This window comes from Oncorhynchus mykiss, chromosome 17 (assembly GCF_057628025.1).
Source record: "Oncorhynchus mykiss isolate SJ-2025 chromosome 17, ASM5762802v1, whole genome shotgun sequence".
NCBI lineage: Eukaryota > Metazoa > Chordata > Actinopteri > Salmoniformes > Salmonidae > Oncorhynchus > Oncorhynchus mykiss.
The window spans coordinates 48009926-48036103 of record NC_143038.1 but is presented as its reverse complement, the minus strand read 5'-3'; the positions used below and the strand labels follow the sequence as shown (position 1 = coordinate 48036103).

General features: G+C 43.6%; 1 protein-coding gene across 1 annotated transcript in view; it reads left to right on the top strand.

The window, feature by feature from the left end:
* The first annotated feature begins 2017 nt into the window (after positions 1-2017).
* The window catches only part of epha8 (eph receptor A8), a 119089-nt gene continuing 94928 nt past the window's right edge, over positions 2018-26178 (top strand). Inside the window, exon 1 of the mRNA XM_090205752.1 lies at positions 2018-2341. Within this exon, the coding sequence (XP_090061878.1) occupies positions 2251-2341 (91 nt within the window). The 5' untranslated portion in view covers positions 2018-2250. The remainder of the gene's footprint in view (positions 2342-26178) is intronic.

Below are 26178 nucleotides of genomic sequence, written 5' to 3'. Positions count from 1 at the left end.
TTACTCCTTTGTGAACCTTCAGTGATAATGTCATTGCCAAGTTTCCCTTTGTCAGAGGGATCAATATCTGATCATTGTCCTTGAATCTAACACTCCCACACACTCCCACCAGAACGTCTGACTATCTGAATCAGATATATGCCATAGGGAACATTTAGGATTAAGCTGTAGGAAGCAACAACAAGCCTACACACCCAGACAGGTCACCCGGGATACACGTCAGTATTCCACGTCCATCCATGTCTGAGGACACCGGGAGATGATGTGGAAACCGGCTACTAGGGGCAATATTGAGCGCTGTTACCACAATGTAGGTGTCAGTGTTGTGGTCTGGGATGGTGGTTGGCCGTAAACACCTGCCTCAGGTTGCAAGTTTGAATCCAGCGATTGAAAGTTGGTTTTGATATTTTGGTTTTAGGCCTATCCCAAACCTTAACCATTACCTTAACAATTCACAGTTAATACCTAACCTTAACCCTTACCTTAACCATTAACAGTTAATACCTGACCTTAACCCTTACCTACACCATTCAGAGTTAATACCTAACCTTAACCCTTACCTACACCATTCACAGTTAATACCTAACCTTAACCCTTACCTTAACCATTAACAGTTAATACCTGACCTTAACCCTTACCTTAACCATTAACAGTTAATACCTAACCTTAACCCTTACCTTAACCATTAACAGTTAATACCTGACCTTAACCCTTACCTTAACCATTAACAGTTAATACCTGACCTTAACCCTTACCTACACCATTCAGAGTTAATACCTAACCTTAACCCTTACCTACACCATTCACAGTTAATACCTAACCTTAACCCTTACCTACACCATTCAGAGTTAATACCTAACCTTAACCCTTGCCTTAAACACCTTGAAATTTCACATTTGAGAAACATGGATGAAAGTCAAATTCTGCCGTGAGACTGTGAGAGCTGGTAGGCACACCACTGATTATCGATGACCTTCAGTTGAGCATTTTACTATATTCCACTGTCTCAACTTAAACAAAGAGTTGAAAGAAATACTGCGTGGTGAATTGTGATTTCTGTTAAAGGTCCAATGCAGCTGTTTTTACCTCAATAATCAAATCATTTATTGGTAACAATTAAATACCTTACTGTGATTGTTTTCAATTGAAATTGTAAAAAATATATTTAAAAAAAATAGCTTTTTAACAAATGGCAATTTCTCAAGCAAGAATTTTGCTAGCACTGTCTGGGAGTGATCTGAGTAGTGAGAGGAAAACTGAAAACTAGCTGTTATTGGCAGAGAGATTTGGACCTGTCTTTCTTAACTCATTTACAGCATTGTGATCACAATGGATGGCTAGAACTCCATCCACCAAAACAGACAGAAATTTCAGCCAGTCATTTCAAACAGCTCTTACACTAAAAAGGCATTATCCTAATTTTCCCAATTCACAGTACTATTCCAACCTCATAGTGTGGAAATATATATAAAACACAGAAAAATCACATTTTTGACTAAACTGGGCCTTTAATATTAATTGGCAACCTTTTTCCAAAATAAGAAATGCTTAAGGAATATGTTCTATGTTGTGGAGTTTTCTTGATATACAATAGAGCAACACATTTGTATGTACAAATATAATGATAATTACTTCCGTGCATTTAAAAAAAAAGAATTTGTAGGAGAAAATGGAAAAAAAGAGAGATGTCAGAGAGAGGAGAGAGGTGTAGTTGAGGGAGAGCAAGCAAGCCCAAGACGGGAAGGCGACATAGCTGGGAGGGAAAGAGGAGAGATTGAGATTCAGAGGCAGAGAGTAAAAGATGGTCAAAAGTGCGTGCGGGAGAGAGAAAAAGAAAGAGAGACACAGCGGGAGTGTCAGAGAGAGAGAGAGGCTCTGAAGTGAGATGGGTAAAGGTGAGGTATCGTGTGAGTGTTTCTTTAGTGGACCTGCCGAATCCTGTGCTCTAATTGGTTAATGACGTTTTAGTGACAGCCTGTTCCCTCCCTCCCACTGCCTGGTGAGTGTGTATGTATGTGTGAGAGCAGACAGAGAGGCTGAGAAGCACAGAGGCAGTCTCTAACTCTAGCCCAATGAGCTCTCAGCCCCTCACACACACACTCTCTCTCAGCGCTGGCTCAGGCTCCGCTTCAACACTGGGACACAGAGAGAGGCAGCAAGAGGCGGAGAAGGAGAGTAAGAGAGAGGGAGTGAGGAAGAGGAAGAGCGGGAGATCGGTAGTGTGTATGTGTGTGTGAGAGAGAGAGCACCATGGCTTTAGACCCAGGGCTCGTAGCACTGCTTCTATGGACTATACCACTACAAGTACTGGGCAACGCCGGAAACAACAATAACAATGAAGGTAAAGCAGGTGTGTGTGTGTCTGTGTGTGTGTCTGTATGTGTGTCTGTGCCTGCGTGCGTGCCTGTGCTTGTGTACGAAAATGAGAGGGGGGCAGCAGGGGAATCACGTGTATACACACTGGCACTCACACACACATTCATTCGTGTGGACAGGCGTGAATTATTTGTGTCTCATGCCTTCAGCCAGGATTAACTTATCACATGTGGAGCTGAGCTGAAGTATGAAAGCAAGACTACCTGAAGCACACACACACACACACACACACACACACACACACACACACACACACACACACACCCCCCCCCCCCCACACACACACACACACACAAACACACAAACATGCCGTCAAGCCCTATCTGAACTTCCTATCTGTTAGAAAGTTCATCCTGGCAAACTGATGAAAGTTTCCCCTGAAGGCAATACCTTATGGGGATGCTCGGTGTGTGTGTGCTGTTGAGTCTATGTGCGTGTTTGCGCACATGCAGAGATTGCTCATATTGCTTGGTTATGCATGAGCTGGTGTATGAGTGAGTATCTGCATGAGAGAGATTGGATATGTGCGTCGCATGCCATCTAAGTACAATATTTCCTCAACAAAACGTTTTCTTGGAAAAAGCATGTAAACCAATCAGCAATGGGCAGTAGGCCAGGGATAGAAGATTACCGAGACATTGATTGTTGTGCTCTAAATGACACAGGGACAACATGCAGTAGATTACAATAATCATGCCTCAAATCCGTAGTCTAGAGTCCTCAGTAGAATAGACCATGATGATGACCAAATCACCTGAGAGGAATCAGGAATTCCTTTTGTTTGACAGTCTGCAGGACTGAAGGACAGTTTTCCTTTAGTTGGAAATCTATTCATGATAAAACTATGAGCTGAATCACTGTGTTTCTGACGGTGTCCCAAGACAACAACAGATGCTAGGAAAAACAATTCCATCCATAACCGTGTGAGAAATATCAGGGTTTGTTTTTGTCCTTCTTCTTGTCCTCCGTCCTACAATCTCGTGGCAGCATCTGTTTGTTTTCACTTGTTAAACTTGTTTCGCTCATCCTCTGTGTCCCCTGTGTGCATGGGTGTGAGCGTGCGTGTTTGACCTAGTATGTGTGTGTGTGTGTGTGTGTGTGTGTGTGTGTGTGCGCACGTCCGCGCGTGCATGCTTGTATGTGTGTGTGTCTGCGTGTGCGTGCGTGTGTGTGTGACAGGAAGGGTCTGTTCTTGTCATGCGTCTTGTCTCCTGAGACTCAGAGCAGGTCTTGGCGTGACTGTCAGAGCTCTTGCCCCGCTGGCAGCATCAGCTTAACACTGCCCAGGAAAGAGTGATGGAGAGAGAGAGGGAGAGAGGATGGTGGAGAGATTTCAGTATTTATCTCAGAACAGAGAGAAAGCACAGAAGAGAGAGGGATGACAGGGGAAAGGAAGGATGGCAGTTTATCCTCAGTTTAGCGCAGTGAAGAAAGGACAGAGAGAGAAGGAGAGAGGAGAGCTCTAAGGTCAGTGATAGGCTGTGTGGATAGAAAGAGAGAGGAGGGCTTTTAAGGTCAGTGATAGGCTATGTGAATAGAAAGAGAGAGGAGGGCTTTTAAGGTCAGTGATAGGCTGTGTGGATAGAAAGAGAGAGGAGGGCTCTTAAGGTCAGTGATAGGCTGTGTGGATAGAAAGAGAGCGGAGGGCTCTAAGGTCAGTGATAGGGTGTGTGGATAGAAAGAGAGCAGAGGGCTCTAAGGTCAGTGATAGGCTGTGTGGATAGAAAGAGAGAGGAGGTCTCTTAAGGTCAGTGATAGGCTGTGTGGATAGAAAGAGAGAGGAGGGCTCCAAGGTCAGTGATAGGCTGTGAGGATAGAAAGAGAGAGGAGGGCTCTAAGGTCAGTGATAGGCTGTGTGGATAGAAAGAGAGAGGAGGGCTCTTAAGGTCAGTGATAGGCTGTGTGGATAGAAAGAGAGCGGAGGGCTCTAAGGTCAGTGATAGGCTGTGAGGATAGAAAGAGAGAGGAGGGCTCCAAGGTCAGTGATAGGCTGTGTGGATAGAAAGAGAGAGGAGGGCGCTAAGGTCAGTGATAAGCTGTGAGGATAGAAAGAGAGAGGAGGGCTCCAAGGTCAGTGATAGGCTGTGTGGATAGAAAGAGAGAGGAGGGCTCTAAGGTCAGTGATAGGCTGTGAGGATAGAAAGAGAGAGGAGAGCTCTAAGGTCAGTGATAGGCTATGTGAATAGAAAGAGAGAGGAGAACTCTAAGGTCAGTGATAGGCTGTGAGGATAGAAAGAGAGAGGAGGGCTCTAAGGTCAGTGATATGCTGTGTGGATAGAAAGAGAGAGGAGAGCTCTAAGGTCAGTGATAGGCTGTGAGGATATAAAGAGAGAGAAGATGTTGAGACAACAAAGTAGGAGCCCCCCTTCTCTTTCCATCCATATCCCTGTCTAGAAGCTAGCAATGATTACAAAAACACAACAGACATATGTGTATATCTGTTCCTCCACTTAAATGATACCATATACAGTACATAGACTATAACCACTCATTGTTCCACTACTAGTTTCAAGTTCCTGCTTTCAGTTGGAGATGCAGTGTTTGTGATCTAGTCTGAATACTCACCTGCTGATCACGCAACCCCCGTGACCCCAATCACACTAGTGGAGGCTGGCTGCAGGGCATTGGCCTGCTCAATCACACACAGCACGCCACCTCCTTATAATACTGTACTACTGTACATTGCAACAGGATATACAAAAAGAGAATAGGGGGTTACAGAATTAGCATATTTCATTTAATTTAAACAAGTTTTCATTGTAAATGTGGTTTTAGGAAAAATAGTTTATTTATATATCTAAGGTAGATAAACATGGATCATGGAACCCCTAATTGCCTGGAAAAAGAGGCCTTTCATAATGTTTCTGTCAAATGTTCTATTTTAAATACATTTTATTTTGTTGATCAACATCCAAATAACTCACAATTGTTGTTTTCTGTATTTGTTCGAAGTTCATTTAAACGTTCCAATGATGAGCCCCTCTGAATCAGTACCACTCTGAATCCGTTCCACTCTGAATCAGTTCCACTCTGAATCAGTACCACTCTGAATCAGTTCCACTCTGAATCAGTTCCACTCTGAATAAGTACAACTCTGAATAAGTACCACTCTGAATCAGTTCCACTCTGAATCAGTTCCACTCTACATCAGTTCCAGTCTGAATCAGTTCCAATCTGAATCAGTTCCACTCTGAATCAGTTCCACTCTGAATCAGTTCCACTCTACATCAGTTCCAGTCTGAATCAGTTCCAGTCTGAATCAGTTCCAGTCTGAATCAGTTCCAGTCTGAATCAGTTCCAGTCTGAATCAGTTCCAGTCTATATAAGTACCACTCTGAGTCAGATCCATAATTAGTGTTTCTCATCTACATTCACATTATTATTCAAGTCATAACTTGTTCAATTACTTTACTGTTCTCAATTATGGTTAATTTCAACAGATATCCTAATTTGAAATATTCAACTTGTTCTTTGAGATGGAATATTACTATATAGAATGTATTATACATATGAACATTTAATTTATTCATCAGAAAATGTCCTGTTATGGAATACATGCTCATGTAATTCTTAAAAATAAAAAGAATACATTTTTTTTGTAAACATTTTACCCCCTTTTTCTCCCCAATTTCATGTTATCCAATTGTTAGTAATTACTATCTTGTCTCATCGCTACAACTCCCGTACGGGCTCGGGAGAGACGAAGGTCGAAAGCCATGTGTCCTCCGATACACAACCCAACCAAGCTGCACTGCTTCTTAACACAGCACATCCAACCCGGAAGCCAGCCGCACCAATGTGTCGGAGGAAACACCGTGCACCTGGCAACCTTGGTTAGCGTGCACTGCGCCCGGCCCGCCACAGGAGTCGCTGGTGCGCGATGAGACAAGGATATCCCTACCGGCCAAACCCTCCCTAACCCGGACGACGCTAGGCCAATTGTGCGTCGCCCAACGGACCTCCCGGTCGCGGCCGGTTGCGACAGAGCCTGGGCCGGAACCCAGGGTCTCTGGTGGCACAGCTAGCGCTGCGATGCAGTGGGTTCATGTAATTCTGATTACATTGTATTAACTAATTGCTAGATTATGAATATAATGTGAATAATCTTATGGTCATGATCATGTTTTTTTATAATAATTGTATGCATCTCAATGTAATTCTGTGTAACTACAAACCATACTGTCAAATAGTTAAAACACTTGCCTAGTTAAATAAGGGTTACAAATAAATATCTATGTCATTTTGTGAAATGTTACATAGATAGTTATGACGATGTTAATTTGGCCTACAGTTGACAATGGATTGATTTATATACAGTGGGGAGCGAAATTAATTCATGAGTGAGAATGCTACAGAGGGTCATCTATCATACCCCCTAGACATGCTAACCTCCCATGATATTGAAATGGTGAGAGGTTAGCATTGGGATATGATATTTGACCCTCTGTAATTTTCTCACTCATCATTATTTACAATTCATTCAGGATGATCCGTAACCATGGTAGCATCCACATTAATGTAGAAATGTTTAGAAACACATTATATTCTTATTTACAATGAAAGTGACTCCAAATTGACACAATACAATATTTTCCATTAATTTCTATTGGGCACAAAATAATCTGAAGCACAACAAAACGAACTGCAAATGCATCCAACACGTTTGTAGAGTCACACGCTTGATGTAGGCATTGCGTGTTGGGAGTATGGGACCAAATACTACACTTTTGACTACTTTATTCATAAGAATCTTCAGTGGTGTCAATCATTTTGACCCCTGCTTTTTACATTTTTTTCTCTGAGAAATTGTATTAGTACAAAAACATTATTGGGAAATTATATTATTAACATGCAATATAGCTCAGTTTTTGAATTAGTTATTTTATATAGCTACTTTTGCTCATTTTTATTAAGAGTGTCAATAATGTTTGACCCAAATGTATGTATATCATAAACCACATATCATCAATGCACACGGTTATGCATGTATATCATAAACCACGTATCATCAATGCACACAGTTATGTATGTATATCATAAACCACATATCATCAATGCACACGGTTATGTATGTATATCATAAACCACATATCATCAATGCACACAGTTATGTATGTATATCATAAACCACATATCATCAATGCACACAGTTATGTATGTATATCATAAACCACATATCATCAATGCACACGGTTATGTATGTATATCATAAACCACATATCATCAATGCACACAGTTATGTATGTATATCATAAACCACATATCATCAATGCACACAGTTATGTATGTATATCATAAACCACATATCATCAATGCACACGGTTATGTTATATCAAAAACCACGTATCATCAATGCACACAGTTATGTATGTATATCATAAACCACATATCATCAATGCACACGGTTATGTTATATCATAAACCACATATCATCAATGCACACGGTTATGTTATATCAAAAACCACGTATCATCAATGCACACAGTTATGTATGTATATCATAAACCACATATCATCAATGCACACGGTTATGTTATATCATAAACCACGTATCATCAATGCACACAGTTATGTATGTATATCATAAACCACATATCATCAATGCACACGGTTATGTTATATCAAAAACCACGTATCATCAATGCACACAGTTATGTATGTATATCATCAACCACATATCATCAATGCACACAGTTATGTATGTATATCATAAACCACATATCATCAATGCACACAGTTATGTATGTATATCATAAACCACATATCATCAATGCACACAGTTATGTATGTATATCATAAACCACATATCATCAATGCACACAGTTATGTATGTATATCATCAACCACATATCATCAATGCACACAGTTATGTATGAATATCATCAACCACATATCATCAATGCACACAGTTATGTATGTATATCATAAACCACATATCATCAATGCACACAGTTATGTATGTATATCATCAACCACATATCATCAATGCACACAGTTATGTTATATCATAAACCACATATCATCAATGCACACAGTTATGTATGTATATCATAAACCACATATCATCAATGCACACAGTTATGTATGAATATCATCAACCACATATCATCAATGCACACAGTTATGTATGTATATCATCAACCACATATCATCAATGCACACAGTTATGTATGAATATCATCAACCACATATCATCAATGCACACAGTTATGTATGTATATCATAAACCACATATCATCAATGCACACAGTTATGTATGTATATCATCAACCACATATCATCAATGCACACAGTGATGTTATATCATAAACCACATATCATCAATGCACACAGTTATGTATGTATATCATAAACCACATATCATCAATGCACACAGTTATGTATGTATATCATCAACCACATATCATCAATGCACACAGTTATGTATGTATATCATAAACCACGTATCATCAATGCACACAGTTATGTATGAATATACAAAGAGAGGAGATCAAATATAGAACGTGGTTTTGCAATTATCCAACTTATTAATATTGTTTAACATTAATTCTGTAAAATATTTTCTGATAAACATCTTACAATGGCACCAAATCTTTTTTAGGGGATAATTATAATTTGATAATTAAAAAACAGTATTTCATCTAAAGAGATGTCCCCCAGAGAGCAGATTCCTTTTAAAACACTTATGTTGGATGTTCTGAGAGTTTCAGACGACAATTGCTTGGAAAAATTAATTTAACTTTTTGCTGGGGTTTAGCTTAAGGGCAATGACAAATATTACAAGTATACGGGAAAGCAGATAACCTTAGAAATGAAAGTAAGACGGAGAAAATGAAATGTAGTGAGGAAGTTTAAAGCTCTCAGAGATGACAGTTAGCACTCAATCAAGCGTATACCTGCTTCTGATGAGGAGCACAACTCCAATTTGCTAATCCTCCACACACACACACACACACACACACACACACACACACACACACACACACACACACACACAGACTGAATATACATTGAGTGTACAAAATATTAAGAACTCCTGCTCTTTCCATGACAGACTGACCAGGTGAATCCAGGTGAAAGCTATAATCCCTTATTGAGCTCACCTGTTAAATCCACTTCAGTGTAGATGAGGGGGAGGATACAGGTTAAAGAAAGGTTTTTAAGCCTTTAGACAATTGAGACATGAATTGTGTATGTGTGCCTTTCAGAGGGTGAATGGGCAAGACAAATTATTTAAGTGCCTTTGAACGGGGTATGGTAGTAAATGCCAGGCACACCGGTTTGAGTGTGTCAAGGACTGCAACGCTAATGGGTTTTTATCACTCAACAATTTCCTGTCTGTATCAAGAAGGGTCCACCACCCAAAGGACATCCAGCCAACTTGACACAAATATGGGAAGCATTGGAGTCAACATGGGCCAGCATCCCTGTGGAAAACGTTCGACACCTTGTAGAGTCCATGCCCCGATGAACTGAGGCTGTTCTGAGGGCAATATTAGGAAGGTGTTCCTAATGGTTTATACTGTCAGTGCACATCGAGACACACACACACACACACACACACACACACACACACACACACACACACACACACACACACACACACACACACACACACACACACACACACACACACACACACACACACACACACACACACACACACACATCAACAATGTTAGCAGCCATTTTTTAAACAAAACAGACATTCTGCAGGTAAGAGAGTGATCGACGCAAGTTCATTTGCAGAACATACTGAACCCTTCATTCTAAAAGCATCTGGTGTAAATTTGTTATCAAAACTCAGACACGACCGTGATGCAGACTGAGACTTGGCAGTGTTTTACCCGTGTTTGTGATTAAATTGGTTCCATGGTCTCCAGACTCCTGCAATAGCCCACACAGGCACCATCAGACATGTTACAGTGTTATTTGACACTGTTATCTGACAGCTCATTTAAATTTGTACAGCTATTTTGACAGGCATGAATGTTTGTATTCAGCAATATTGTTTGACATGGTATTTGCCTGGCAGCATATTGTCAAATGTTTCCTTGTGGGAATGCTAGTGAAGCAATCATCTACACATGGCCTAAAAGGTGCACAGGCCTACTGTGTTTCAGTGCACACTGAAGTAAATGCTGCGTGCGTTTCTGAGAAGTCAGGCACCATAATAAGTGTGTCCATCAAAGTCTGTAGCGGCTGTGTGTTTGTGTGCTTGCGTGCACGCATACGTGTGTGTGTGTTCATACTTGCATGTGTGTGTTCATATTTTGACTTTTACTGACAACTAACTTGTGTATTTCTATAAAAGCAGGCAGATGGTGAAATCTGAAATCAAATTCCTTCTTCCCCCTGAGAGGCAGTAATATCACTACATGTTTGTAGAATGTCGTTGCGTATTTCTGTGTTAGTGAGAGAGAGAGGAATGACAGAAAAAGAGAGAGAGAGAGAGAGATGAGGACATGGAGCAAGGAAACAGTTGGGAGGGGAGGAGAAAGCGAAGAGGAAATGGGAAATGGATTCCACTACGACATGAGTGTAGAATCTGTATGCATCTCTTTATCTCTCTCTTCCTTTGAATAGCAGTATACGCCCTGGAAAATTCCTGACTTGAGATCCCAATTTTCTTGCAAATCTCCCATTGACATAATTGCATGATTTAGTAAATCCTACTGTAGGTGTACCACGGTTGGAATTTAAATGTGGTCAGGACAGGATGGGATGTAATGGGATGTAGGAAACTTAGCATTGACATCAGATGAAAATATCCGCGTCATGTCTGTGTTTAAGGTGTGTCTGCCTTAACACCTACAACGTCTGTTTGTCTGTCTGTCTGTCTGTCTGTCAGCAAGCAAGCGCGCAGTTTCCCCTCCAGCCTGGTAAACTGCAGGACATGAAAACCCCCACAGAGAATGGGCCATATACCTAGTTAGGCAATGAGTGAGTTTATTACAGTCCACTACTCTACAGAAGGACAGGGGAAACGATACATAATGTTAACGACATAGGGACGCAATGTATTGTTACGGATATTCTACAAAGTTCAGAGCCGCAAAGCCGCATAGCTGCACACTATTGAGACCTGCTTTACATGGTTTTGACCCATGGAATTGCTGTACTAATGCCAAGTTTGTTTGGCTTGACCAGGTAGTTATTGGAGATCATTTCATTGATGTATCAATACAGCACTGGCTTCCCCCAACTTTTTTCCACCTGCCCTGGTTCCATGAACAACGTGGTCTGAGGTGTGAGGGGTTGAGAGAGGCTCACCTCGTGGGGGACTATTTCCTGACTACTGCCAAGGTGTGTTGCTCTTTTTTCCACTATTAGCTGCTGAAGCATCACCCAGGTGGGTGCTACCCTTCAGTAGTGGACTAATCAGCCTACCGACAGAGGAGGAGCCCACGCCCCCCTTTCGGAAAAGCTGACCACGACTCCATTTTGTTGATCCCTGCCTACAGACAGAAACTAAAACAAGAGGCTCCCACGCTGAGGTCTGTCCAACGCTGGTCCGACCAAGCTGACTCCACACTCCAAGACTGCTTCCATCACGTGGACTGGGAGATGTTTCGTATTGCGTCAGATAACAACATTGACGAATACGCTGATTCAGTGTGCGAGTTCATTAGAACGTGCGTTGAAGATGTCGTTCCCATAGCAACGATTAAAACATTCCCTAACCAGAAACCGTGGATTGATGGCAGCATTCGTGTGAAACTGAAAGCGCGAACCACTGCTTTTAATCAGGGCAAGGTGTCTGGTAACATGACCGAATACAAACAGTGCAGCTATTCCCTCCGCAAGGCTATCAAACAAGCTAAGCGCCAGTACAGAGACAAAGTAGAATCTCAATTCAACGGCTCAGACACAAGAGGCATGTGGCAGGGTCTACAGTCAATCACGGACTACAGGAAGAAATCCAGCCCAGTCACGGACCAGGATGTCTTGCTCCCAGGCAGACTAAATAACTTTTTTGCCCGCTTTGAGGACAATACAGTGCCACTGACACGGCCTGCAACGAAAACATGCGGTCTCTCCTTCACTGCAGCCGAGGTGAGTAAGACATTTAAACGTGTTAACCCTCGCAAGGCTGCAGGCCCAGACGGCATCCCCGGCCGCGCCCTCAGAGCATACGCAGACCAGCTGGCCGGTGTGTTTACGGACATATTCAATCAATCCCTATACCAGTCTGCTGTTCCCACATGCTTCAAGAGGGCCACCATTGTTCCTGTTCCCAAGAAAGCTAAGGTAACTGAGCTAAACGACTACCGCCCCGTAGCACTCACATCCGTCATCATGAAGTGCTTTGAGAGACTAGTCAAGGACCATATCACCTCCACCCTACCTGACACCCTAGACCCACTCCAATTTGCTTACCGCCCAAATAGGTCCACAGACGATGCAATCTCAACCACACTGCACACTGCCCTAACCCATCTGGACAAGAGGAATACCTATGTGAGAATGCTGTTCATCGACTACAGCTCGGCATTCAACACCATAGTACCCTCCAAGCTCGTCATCAAGCTCGAGACCCTGGGTCTCGACCCCGCCCTGTGCAACTGGGTACTGGACTTCCTGACGGGCCGCCCCCAGGTGGTGAGGGTAGGCAACAACATCTCCTCCCCGCTGATCCTCAACACTGGGGCCCCACAAGGGTGCGTTCTGAGCCCTCTCCTGTACTCCCTGTTCACCCACGACTGCGTGGCCACGCACGCCTCCAACTCAATCATCAAGTTTGCGGACGACACAACAGTGGTAGGCTTGATTACCAACAACGATGAGACGGCCTACAGGGAGGAGGTGAGGGCCCTCGGAGTGTGGTGTCAGGAAAATAACCTCACACTCAACGTCAACAAAACTAAGGAGATGATTGTGGACTTCAGGAAACAGCAGAGGGAACACCCCCCTATCCACATCGATGGAACAGTAGTGGAGAGGGTAGCAAGTTTTAAGTTCCTCGGCATACACATCACAGACAAACTGAATTGGTCCACTCACACAGACAGCATCGTGAAGAAGGCGCAGCAGCGCCTCTTCAACCTCAGGAGGCTGAAGAAATTCGGCTTGTCACCAAAAGCACTCACAAACTTCTACAGATGCACAATCGAGAGCATCCTGGCGGGCTGTATCACCGCCTGGTATGGCAACTGCACCGCCCTCAACCGTAAGGCTCTCCAGAGGGTAGTGAGGTCTGCACAACGCATCACCGGGGGCAAACTACCTGCCCTCCAGGACACCTACACCACCCGATGTCACAGGAAGGCCATAAAGATCATCAAGGACATCAACCACCCGAGCCACTGCCTGTTCACCCCGCTATCATCCAGAAGGCGAGGTCAGTACAGGTGCATCAAAGCTGGGACCGAGAGACTGAAAAACAGCTTCTATCTCAAGGCCATCAGACTGTTAAACAGCCACCACTAACACTGAGTGGCTGCTGCCAACACACTGACACTGACTCAACTCCAGCCACTTTAATAATGGGAATTGATGGGAAATGATGTAAATATATCACTAGCCACTTTAAACAATGCTACCTTATATAAATGTTACTTACCCTACATTATTCATCTCATATGCATACGTATATACTGTACTCTATATCATCGACGGTATCCTTATGTAATACATGTATCACTAGCCACTTTATACTATACTATGCCACTTTGTTTACATACTCATCTCATTTGTACATACTGTACCCGATACCATCTACTGTATCTTGCCTATGCTGCTCTGTACCATCACTCATTCATATATCCTTATGTACATATTCTTTATCCCCTTACACTGTGTACAAGACAGTAGTTTTTGGAATTGTTAGTTAGATTACTTGTTATTACTGCATTGTCGGAACTAGAAGCACAAGCATTTCGCTACACTCGCATTAACATCTGCTAACCATGTGTATGTGACAAATAAAATTTGATTTGATTTGATTTGAACGATGTGCCTGATGAACAACTCCTGATCTCTACATTTGTTTTGTTTCTTTTTACATCGTCTTTGAGATTCTCTTTGTAATGAATAGCGCCATATAAAATAAACATTATTATTATTAGAATGAGATTTGTAAATATGTCAAAATGAGCCGCCAGACTACCATAACTATGTGGCTGTGGACGGTGAACTGAGCTTTACACATTGGCTTATTCATGTCAGCTTATATTGTTGAAAGCCTATAAACTAGCTGAACATCTGGAGAAGTGTGTATTCTGAGAGGGATGCACACTAAATATGTCATGAAATTCTGAAATGTGTGTGACAGAATACCGATGTGAACATTCCACATTTCCACCAATAATAACAAATAGTGGTTTTAGAAGTAAAGAAAGAAGTCTGTATTGAGATAACTGTTAATTACAGCATGTGGCAGCAACATTCTCTGTATAATGGCTGTTTCTATATTCATTATGTTGTTTAGGAGGCAGAATACACAAAAATGAAAATCCACCACTATAACTTTGATTGAGTTGTAAAGTTGTCAGTGTGAATCCCACCTGGCCAGGCAGGAAGTATCGATGTTGACTGAAATCCCACCTTTCAGATGTCATTCATAATCCACCAGTTTGTCGATAAAGTATCTCTTTCTGCAAACTGTCAGTTACTGTGAGAAACTATTGAGTAATGTATATGAGTGAAGGAGAACAACAATGATCTGGAGACTCCAGTGGCAAGAAAAAGTATGTGAACCCTTTAGAATTACCTGAATTTCTGCATAAATTGGTCCTAACATTTGATCTGAACTTCATCTAAGTCACCACAATAGACAAACACAGACTGCTTAAACTAATAACACACTAATTATTGTATTTCTCTTGTCTATATTGAACACATCATTTAAACATTCACAGTGTAGGTTGCAAAAGGTATGTGAACCTCTCGGCTAATGACTTCTCCAAAAACTAATTGGAGTCAGGAGTCAATCAATGAGATTGGAGATGTTGGTTAGAGCTGCCCTGCCCTATAAAAAACACTCACAGCATTTGAGTTTGCTATTCACATGAAGCATTGCCTGATGTGAACCACATCTCGAACAAATGAGATCTAAGAAGACCTAAGATTAAGAATTGTTGACTTGCATAAAGCTGGAAAGGGTTACTAAAAAGTATCTCTAAAAGCCTTGATGTTCATCAGTCCAAGGTAAGACAAATTGTTTATAAATGGAGAAAGTTCAGCACTGTTGCTACTCTCCCTAGGAGTGGTTGTCCTGCAGAGATGACTGCAAGAGCACAGCGCAGAATGCTCAATGAGGTTAAGAAGAATCCTAGAGTGTCAGCTAAAGACTTACAGAAATCTCTGGAACATGCGAACATCTCTGTTGACGAGTCTACGGTACGTAAAACACTTAACAAGAAGGGTGTTCACGGGAGGACACCATGGAAGAAGCCAGTGCTGTCCAAAAAAACCCATTGCTGCACGTCTGAAGTGTTCAAAAAGAGCACCTGGATGTTCCACAGCGCTACTGGCAAAATATTCTGTGGACAGATGAAACTAAAGATGTGTTGTTTGGAAGGAACACACAACACTATGTGTGGATGAAAAACGGCACAGCACACCAACATCAAAACCTCATCCCAACTGTAAAGTATGGTGGAGGGAGCATCATGGTTTGGGGCTGCTTTGCTGCCTCAGGGCCTGGACAGCTTGTTATCATCGACGGAAAAATGAGATCCCAAGTTTGTCAAGACATTTTGCAGGAGAATGTAAGGCTATCTGTCCACCTAATTGAAGCACATCAGAAGTTATGTGATGCAACAGAACAACAACCCAAACGACCAGAAGATCCGCAACTACAGAAAACATTTGGTTGAGGTTATTGCTGCCAAAGGCGGGTCAACCAGTTATTAAATCCAAGGGTTCACATACTTTTCCCACCCTGCACTGTGAATGTTTACACGGTGTGTTCAATAAAGACATGCAAACATATAATTGTTTGATGTGTGTTATTAGTTTAAGCAGACTGTGTTTGTCTATTGTTGTGACCTAGATGAATATCAAATTGTATGACCAACTTATGCAGAAATCCAGGTAATTCCAAAGGGTTCACTGTATATTGGCGAGCACTTGGGTACAGCCAATAAAGAATGAGTCTAGAAAGAGTTTGGTCTGAAGTTGCATTGGGAGCTATGGTAACAAAACACAACTGTGGTGCAATACCTATCAATTAATGTATGGTTTGTTAAACGTTTTCTATTTTGAATCACTTACTTTGGAACAATTACAGGATACTTATTATGTAAGAGGTAATTGACAAACAATTGTGGACCTAGTAAATTATATTAATAATAGATTGAGAAAATGTTTCTCTTTGTGAAAATAAATAGTTATATATAGCTAGATATGAAAAAAGGCATTGGCCTTCACAAGTGACCTTCCAACAATACTGAAATGTATTGCAAAGTCAGAGGGTTCCGGCAGGTTTAAGTACGACAGCAAGCAATTGCATTGCATGCAACACATTTCTGTGCAGTTTTCTTAAACTTTTGTGAGAATCATTACTGCCTTCTCACAAACATGGTAACATCAGGCAAATATACAGTGACAGAGAGGGCATGAACTTTTCCGTCCAACAGAATTATCTATTGTTTTTTAACACAGGTCGCATCTCTCCGGGTCCCCTTATTAAGAGATCAGCCTTGTTAGCAGCATGTCAGATGGATTATAGGAGCTAACAGATCAATACAGGCAGGCCTTAGACCCTGAGAGATGTGGCCTCAGCCTGGCTCTGACACGTGTAGGCCGGAGGAGACAGAGACTCCCTTGAGAGGTCTCTGCGCCTGGGCTGATGCTAAGTTCAGCATCCATGGGCCTGGGCTATGCTGCTCCTCCATGCTGTTTCATTGTAGTTTGTGATTTATTTCTCATCATCGCTAGCTTGTGGGGTGTGATATGCCTTACTCTGAACATTTTAAAGCGAGGCAGAGAAACAGTTGGAGGCGGTTTATGACAGTTCCATAATGGGCTGCTGTTGTGTTTGTGTTAACTCATCCCTCCTGGTGAGGAGCCTTTGATGCTCCCTTCATGGGGACTGATGGATGACTGAGACTGGGCTGTATGGTGTCTCACAACACCACAGAGAAGGAGAGGAAAACATCCAGTGAGAGAATGAAAGAGACAGTATGAGAAAGACAGAGAGAGAGAGAGAGAGAGAGACAGAGACAGAGACAGAGACACAGAGAGAGAGAGAGAGTGAGAGAGAAATAAATAGTAAGAAAGGAGTAGGCGAGAAGGAATGAGAGAGAGAAAGGGTGAGAGAGAATGAATGAGAGGGAGACACAAGTTCCATTCTGTCAGTGTCTTTATCAACAACGCTTGCCTGATAAGTTGTGACTCTCTCAATTCCGCCCAATCTATTAGGGGATTTAAATGTTCATTAAGTTTAATAGAAGCCTAGCGGAGGTCTAATACCCTCTGATAAATGTCTGCAAACCTGGCAACCTGCTCCATTTGCTGCGACGACAGAGACGCATTGGCACTAATAAGGTCAAACAGGACAACCGTAACCCATCTCAAACTTTTAGTTTGTTTGTTAAGAGCTGCTTTGTCCACTTAATGTGTCCTTGAATACTCCAACAAGCAATATGTGTGCTTGTTACAACAAGCAATATGTAAAGTAGAATAGGTATGGAGATGCTTTATCTTTCTGGCTTTTAAGCTGACTACTCAGATATGATGTAGTGATCCACAAACTCAGTGTGATCCAGTGTGATGGATTCCTCACTGGGACTGTTTCCATGAGGAAGTAATGCATTTTATAGCCAGTAATCTGTCCATAAATCACCAGGCTAATGTAATTAAGACACAGAGATAGGGAGGGAGGGGAGCAAACACATGACTATATCTGCACAATGATATTAATGCCTGGCACACGCAACCATTACTCTTTACGCACCCAAAGCATTCATAATGCATAACCTATACACACGCACACACACAGAGAGAGAGAGAGAGAGAGAGAGAGAGAGAGAGAGAGAGAGAGAGAGAGAGAGAGAGAGAGAGAGAGAGAGATATGAATAAATGAAATGGATTCAGGGAATTTGGGGAAAAGGGTTCATAAAGTCTATTTCACGCTCTTGCATCAAAGCTCGGCCCCTAAGTTACCTAGTAGCCCAGTTCCCGAGGGGAATTACACTCGTCTGTAATTAAACTCGTCCCCAGGGGAATTACACTTGTCTGTAATTACACCTGTTCCCAGGGGAATTACACTTGTCTGTGGACTTTTAAAAACATTTATATGTTTGTCATTTAGTGCAGGGTTTCCCAAACTTGGTCCTTGATCCCCCCCTTGGAGCACGTTTTGGTTTTTGCCCTAACACTACAAAAGTGTGTTGATACCCCTTCAAATGAGTGGTTTCGGCTATTTCAGCCACACCCTTTGCTAACAGGTGTATAAAATTGAGCACACTACCATGTATTCTCCATAGACAAACATTGGCAGTAGAATGGCCTTACTGAAGATCTCAGGGACTTTCAACGTGGCAACGTCATAGGATGCTACCTTTCTAACAAGTCCGTCCGTCAAATTTCTGCCCTGTTAGAGCTGCCAGGGGCAACTCTAAGAGCTGTTATTGTGAAGTGGAAACGTCTAGGGGCAACAACGTCTCCTCCGCTAAGTGGTAGACCACACAAGCTCACAGAATGGGACCAGAATGGGACCACCGAGTGCTGAAGCGCATAACGCATAAAAAGTTGCAACACTCACTACCGAGTTCCAAACTGCCCCTGAAAGCACAATAACTGTTCGTCGGTAGGCTTCATGTAATGGGTTTCCATGGCCGAGCAGCTGCACACAAGCATAAGATCCCCATGCGCAATGCCAAGCGTCGGCTGGAGTGGGGTAAAGCTCTCCACCATTGGACTCTGGAGCAGTGGAAACACATTCTCCGGAGTGATAAATCATGCTTCACCATTTGGCAGTCCGACGGATGAATCTGGGTTTGGCGGATACCAGGAGAACGCTACCTGCCCCAATGCATAGTACCAACTGTAAAGTTTGGTGGGGGAGGAATAATGTTCTGGAGCTGTTTTTCATGGTTAGGGCCCCTTAGTTCCAGTGAAGGCACATCTTAATGATACAGCACACAATGACATTCTAGATGATTCTGTGCTTCCAACTTTGTGGCAACAGTTTGGGTAAGGTCTGTGCACAAAGCGATGTTCATACAGAAACCGTTTGTCGAGATTGGTGTGGAAGAACTTGATTGGCCTGCACAGAGCCCTGACCTCAACCCCATCGAACACCTTTGGGATGAATTGGAACGCCTACTGCGAGCCAGGCCTAATCGCCTAACATCTGTGCTCGACCTCACTAATGCTCTTGTGGCTGAATGGAAGCAAGTCCCTGCAGTAAAGTTCCAACATCTCATGGAAAGCCTCCCCAGAAGAGTGGAGGCTGTTATAGCAGCAAAGGGGGACCAACTCCATATTAATGCCCATGATTTTGGAATGAGATGTTCGACGAGCAGGTGTCCACATACTTTTGGTCATGTAGTGTGTCTCAGTCATAGTCAGTACATTTTTCCTCAATCAAGTAGGTATCAGAAAAGTCAGTGCTAGTAGGAAAAAGTAAAGTGTGAGTGTTAGTTCACGACAGGCAAGTGTGTTAGTTAGTTGTTATTTTTTGTAAGGAGGATAAACCCAACTAGGGTAGCCTATAAACGACACACTCTGAGACGGAGAAACAGAGAGAAACTCAGCAGAGACGTAACATTCCCTTAATTCCTTTAACCCTCTTACTGTCTTTACTATTAGTTGAAATGAGGCGATGCGGAGAACCAGCACCTATACATTTATTCATTTAATATTTGATTGTATCAAAATAATTTAGTTTTGACATTTTACATAGCATTATAGACACACAATCAAAACCCTGTCTTGTATCAGATCAAATAAAGATCAAATTCTTAAGAAGCACAAACAAATGTTTATTTTTTCAGCATTCAACATAGTGGTTACTCCTGAAACAATTTTAGAAACAGACAGCACATAAGCTCTTCATGGTTGGGCAGATAATATTGATTGACCAGCACAGTATGACAACAAAATTGAGAACTACGTTCAGAATTCAACTTTAAGTTTGAAACTCTTTTGTCTCTGATGGAAAAGGAATGCATTAATCCGACATCATGTCATAACAGACCGGATAAGAGTTTATCCTCTGATCCACTGCCATGCTTCACTGTTTTTCTCTCCTCTATTTGTTGTCTTGTTCATTCCTCCCCTGTTTTATCAGTCCTCCTAATAATGGATGGCGTCCCTCTGTGTCATGGTGTCAGCACATGGACAGCTGGTGGCGGTGTGTCGCATGCGTGGGCTCAGTCGGGCGTTATGCAGCAGGACTTAATACTGCACGGATGCACGCACACACACACACACACACACACACACACACACACACACACACACACACACACACACACACACACACACACACACAGCGACAGATACAGGTCTCGATGGGGACAGGGATAGGCTTATACAGGTGACACCATAGACACATGGCTGAAAGCAATTATCAAGGCTCATCAGTAGACAGGAGCATAATGTGTTAGATCATGTCTGGGCAGGTCTACACTTTGAAAGGTCCTTGTGTGATACGATGATTCATTGAACTGATGAAAGGTTTCTATGTGAAACAGAGACATACAGTAAACCTTCCCCAGTCTGAACTAACATAACAGCAGAGCCATGGGCTGAAAGTGAACGAGATCGAGAAAAGAAATGAGAGATATTTACTTTGACTTATTGATGAGGAGTATAGACTGAGGGGAGCTGAGTTACAGTACAAAGAGTTTGGAGGAGAGTCAGGGTTGTATTGATGAAAGATTGCTGTCATCTTTCATCTGTTCTCTCTCTCTCTCTTTCCCACTCTCCTCACCTCTCTCTGAGACCATGTAACCTTTCGCTGAACTCCCCTGTTAAATCAATACACTGGGCTGCACTTGGTTAGCTTATGGGGATGTGTAGGCAGTCATTGTAAATAAGAATTTGTTCGTAACTGACTTGCCTAGTTAAATAAAGGTTAAAATATATATTTTTTAAAGCTTATGTAACTAGCTGTCTCAAGAGTCATGTCATGTATTATTTTGGACACGGTACCTCAGTTTCTTCCGAGGGCCTGTGTTGGATCAAATCCAAACTGTCTGAGGTGACTGTTTTAATCGTTAATCTATTTATTATTAAGACAGACACAATATCGTGATGAAAAAACTCTTAAGGAACACCTCTTAAAACTTTCACCAACCAGCAGCCTCCTATGTCTGTATGTACCTGTATTATGTCATTAAGTTTGTCAATATGTTCCATCCCTATTTGGTACATATTATTCACCCTCTTCTCTCCTCTCTCTCTTCTTTCTCTCTCGTCTTTCTACAGTAAGTGGACAAAACAAATGATTCCCCCGTTATGTCGAGATCACCACTACATAACCAAAGTTGATTGACATTTAGCTTGCTAACATATGAACTGAAACCTGATCATGAGCTCCAAACACAAATGAAGCATGATGTTAGCATGAAATATACCATGCCTTAGTGTTGCAATCAAAACAGATGTATGCACTGATCCACCGTGGGATCAGCCGCCTCAGCCATCAATCTATCATCAATACGTCCACTCCGATTTATAAAGTTTATCTCGTGATCTCAACAAAACACCTTTTGTTATGACGTGATAATGAGATAAATAAGTTGTGATCCTGACATAACACGGGAATTCTTTTTTTATTCATATGTCCTCTCTGGATTTCCATATCTTTCTCCCATCTTCTCCATCTCTACCTGGTCTATAAATAGGGTTGCATACCTCTCCTCCTCTTCTCCACACCTTTACGGAGGTGTTCCCTAAGGGCCTCGGCGGTACTATGCCCAGCTATTCGCTGTTCTCTCTGGGGACAGAGGGAGCCTGGCTCTCCTGTAGCATCCCCAGTCCTCCATCCTGCAGCAAAGCTAATGCCATGCAGCCAGGGAGAGTGAGACACACCCAGAAGCACACAGAAGCTTCGTCTCTATCTGCTTACCACTGTTAAAGCAGTAGAAGATAGAAGGGCCATAGAGAGTTGTATCTGAGAGAGTGTTTGTTTGGTTATGGTATCCAGGTGCCTGTCCCAATTCACTTCACGTACAGTACAGAAGTGTTTTCATGAGCAGATCATTTAAAGGTCAATAGCAGGGGAAATCATACAAGGAACCCGGACACTAGTTTGATGAGACGCTACAAAATGTAACAACATGAATGATATTCACAGTTTACAGGACCTGTTTAAATTCACAGATATAATTTATTTTTATTTTTAATGCAGGCTTGTGAGCAATGTTTTAGGGCTGGAGTTGCTCATTCTGTTTACAGCTTCACCCCCTCCAGGTACTGGTTCTCTCACTTATGACAGAGAGTAGGAGGAGACTTAAATGTTAAAGATGAAAATGACAGTTTGGGGGACGTTTAAGTCAGAGAGGTAAACAGACCCCACATATTATCCCTCTGTTTCTCCAGCTCTCCTGGGGTAGTGTTCTTATTCCTGAGGAGACAGCGATCCAAGGACAACACATTTACACTAGGAGAGAGGGGGGGGGGGGTGTAGATGAGGGGGAGAAGGAGGAAGAGTTAGGAGATGAAGAGATAGGGAAGGAGAGATGAGGAGATGATTATGAAATAATGGGGAACGGAAAAGTAGCAACATGCTCTCACAGTCTCACTACAAAATTAGACATTAATCCATGTTCTCGAAACATCAAATTTCGAAGTTGCTCCAAATGTTTGGGATAGGGTTAAAACATAAAGTTTAGACAATCATTCCAAATGGTTAAGGTAAGGGTTAAGGTCTGGGATAGGGTTAAAACCCCAAATAAAATAAAAAATGTCCACGACTGGGATTGAGCACGTAACCTTTGGATCCAGAGTCATGGGATTATCATACAATTATCATACATCCCCATCCACAACACCCTAGCAAAGCCCAAGCCATCTTGATAGTAATAGCGCTCACTAATGCCCCTAGTGGCCGTTTTTTAAGGCATTTCCCAACGTCCTCAAGACATGGATAGATGTCCAATGTCGAAGTCAATCTTGAACGGCCTGGCTGAAAGTAGAGGAGTGAGAGAGGATGTGGGATGGAAAGGGAGAGGAGTGAGAGAGGATGGGGGATGGAAAGGGAGAGGAGTGAGAGAGAAAGGGGGATGGAAAGGAAGAGGAGTGAGAGAGAAAGGGGGATGGAAAGGAAGAGGAGTGAGAGAGGATGGGGGATGGAAAGGGAGAGGAGTGAGAGATGATGGGGGGTGGAAAATGAAAGAAGTGAGAGACGATGGAGGGATGGAAAGGGAGAGGAGTGAGAGAGGATGGGGGATGGAAAGGGAAACGAGAGAGGATGGAGGGATGGAAAGGGAGAGGAGTGAGAGAGGATGGGGGATGGAAAGGGAAAGGAGAGAGGATGGAGGGATGGAAAGGGAGAGGAGTGAGAGAGGATGGGGGATGGAAAGGGAAAGGAGAGAGGATGGAGGGATGGAAAGGGAGAGGAGTGAGAGATGATGGGGGGGTGGAAAGGGAGAGGAGTGAGAGATGATGGGGGGGTGGAAAGGGAGAGGAGTGAGAAATGATGTGGGATGGAAAAGGAAAGAAGTGAGAGACGATGGAGGGATGGAAAGGGAGAGGAGTGAGAGAGGATGGGGGATGGAAAGGGAAAGGAGAGAGGATGGAGGGATGGAAAGGGAGAGGAGTGAGAGATGATGGGGGGTGGAAAGGGAGAGGAGTGAGAGAGGATGTGGGATGGAAAGGGAGAGGAGTGAGAGAGGATGGGGGTGGAAAGGGAGAGGAGTGAGAGAGGATGGGATGGAAAGGGAGAGCAGAGAGGGGATGGGGATGGAAAGGGAGAGGAGTAAGAGATGATGGGGATGGAAAGAGAGAGGAATGAGAGAGGATGGGGATGTAAAGGGAGAGGAGTGAGAGAGGATAGGGATGGAAAGGGAGAGGAGTGAGAGAGGATGGGGATGGAAAGGGAGAGGAGTGAGAGAGGATGGGGATGGAAAGGGAGAGGTGTGAGAGAGGATGGGGATGGAAAGGGAGAAGAGAGAGAGGATGGGGATGGAAAGAGAGAGGAATGAGAGAGGATGGGGATGGAAAGGGAGAGGAGTGAGAGAGGATGGGGATGGAAAGGGAGAGGAGAGAGAGAGGATAGGATGGAAAGGAGAGGAGTGAGAGAGGATGGGGATGGAAAGGGAGAGGAGTGAGAGAGGATGGGGATGGAAAGGGAGAGGAGTGAGGAGGATGGGGATGGAAAGGGAGAGGAGTAAGAGAGGATGGGGATGGAAAGGGAGAGGAGTGAGAGAGGATGGGGATGGAAAGGGAGAGGAGTGAGAAAGGATGGGGGATGGAAAGGGAGAGGAGTGAGAGAGGATGGGGATGGAAAGGGAGAGGAGTGAGAGAGGATGGGGATGGAAAGGGAGAGGAGTAAGAGAGGATGGGATGGAAAGGGAGAGGAGGAGAGAGGAGGGATGGAAGGGGAGAGGGAGAGAAAGGATGGGGGATGGAAAGGGAGAGGAGTGAGAGAGGATGGGGATGGAAAGGGAGAAGAGAGAGAGGATGGGGATGGAAAGGGGAGAGAGTGAGAGAGGATGGGGAGGGAAAGGGAGAGGAGTGAGAGAGGATGGGGATGGAAAGGGAGAGAAGAGAGGGGATGGGGGATGGAAAGGAGAGGAGTAAGAGATGATGGGGATGGAAAGAGAGAGGAGTGAGAGAGGAGGGGGATGGAAAGGGAAGGAGAGAGGATGGAGGGATGGAAGGGAGAGGAGTGAGAGATGATGGGGGGTGGAAAGGGAGAGGAGTGAGAGAGGATGTGGGAATGGAAAGGGAGAGGGGTGAGAGAGGATGGGGGTGGATAGGGAGAGGTGGGAGAGAGGATGGGGATGGAAAGGGAGAGCAGTGAGGGGATGGGGATGGAAAGGGAGAGGAGTGAGAGAGGATAGGGATGGAAAGGGAGAGGAGTGAGGAGAGAGAGGATGGGGATGGAAAGGGAGAGGAGTGAGAGAGGATGGGGATGGAAAGGGAGAGGTGTGAGAGATAGGGGATGGAAAGGGAGAAGAGAGAGAGGATGGGGATGGAAAGAGAGAGAGGAATGAGAGAGGATGGGGATGGAAAGGGAGAGGAGTGAGAGAGGATGGGGATGGAAAGGGAGAGGAGTGAGAGAGGATAGGGATGGAAAGGGAGAGGAGTGAGAGAGGATGGGGATGGAAAGGGAGAGGAGTGAGAGAGGATGGGGATGGAAAGGGAGAGGAGTGAGAGAGGATGGGGATGGAAAGGGAGAGGAGTAAGAGAGGATGGGGATGGAAAGGGAGAGGAGTGAGAGAGGATGGGGATGGAAAGGGAGAGGAGTGAGAAAGGATGGGGGATGGAAAGGAAGAGGAGTGAGAGGATGGGGATGGAAAGGGAGAGGAGTGAGAGAGGATGGGGGATGGAAAGGGAGAGGGTGAGAGGATGGGGATGGAAGGGAGAGGGAGAGAGATAGGGGATGGAAAGGGAGAGGAGTGAGAGAGGATGGGGATGGAAAGGGAGAGGAGTAAGAGAGGATGGGGATGGAAAGGGAGAGGAGTGAGAGGATAGGGAATGGAAGGGAGAGGAGTGAGAGGATGGGGATGGAAAGGGAGAGGAGTGAGAAAGGATGGGGGATGGAAAGGGAGAGGAGTGAGAGAGGATGGGGATGGAAAGGGAGAGGAGTGAGAGAGGATTGGGGATGGAAAGGGAGAGGAGTGAGAGGATGGGGATGGAAAGGGAGAGGAGTGAGAAAGGATGGGGGATGGAAAGGGA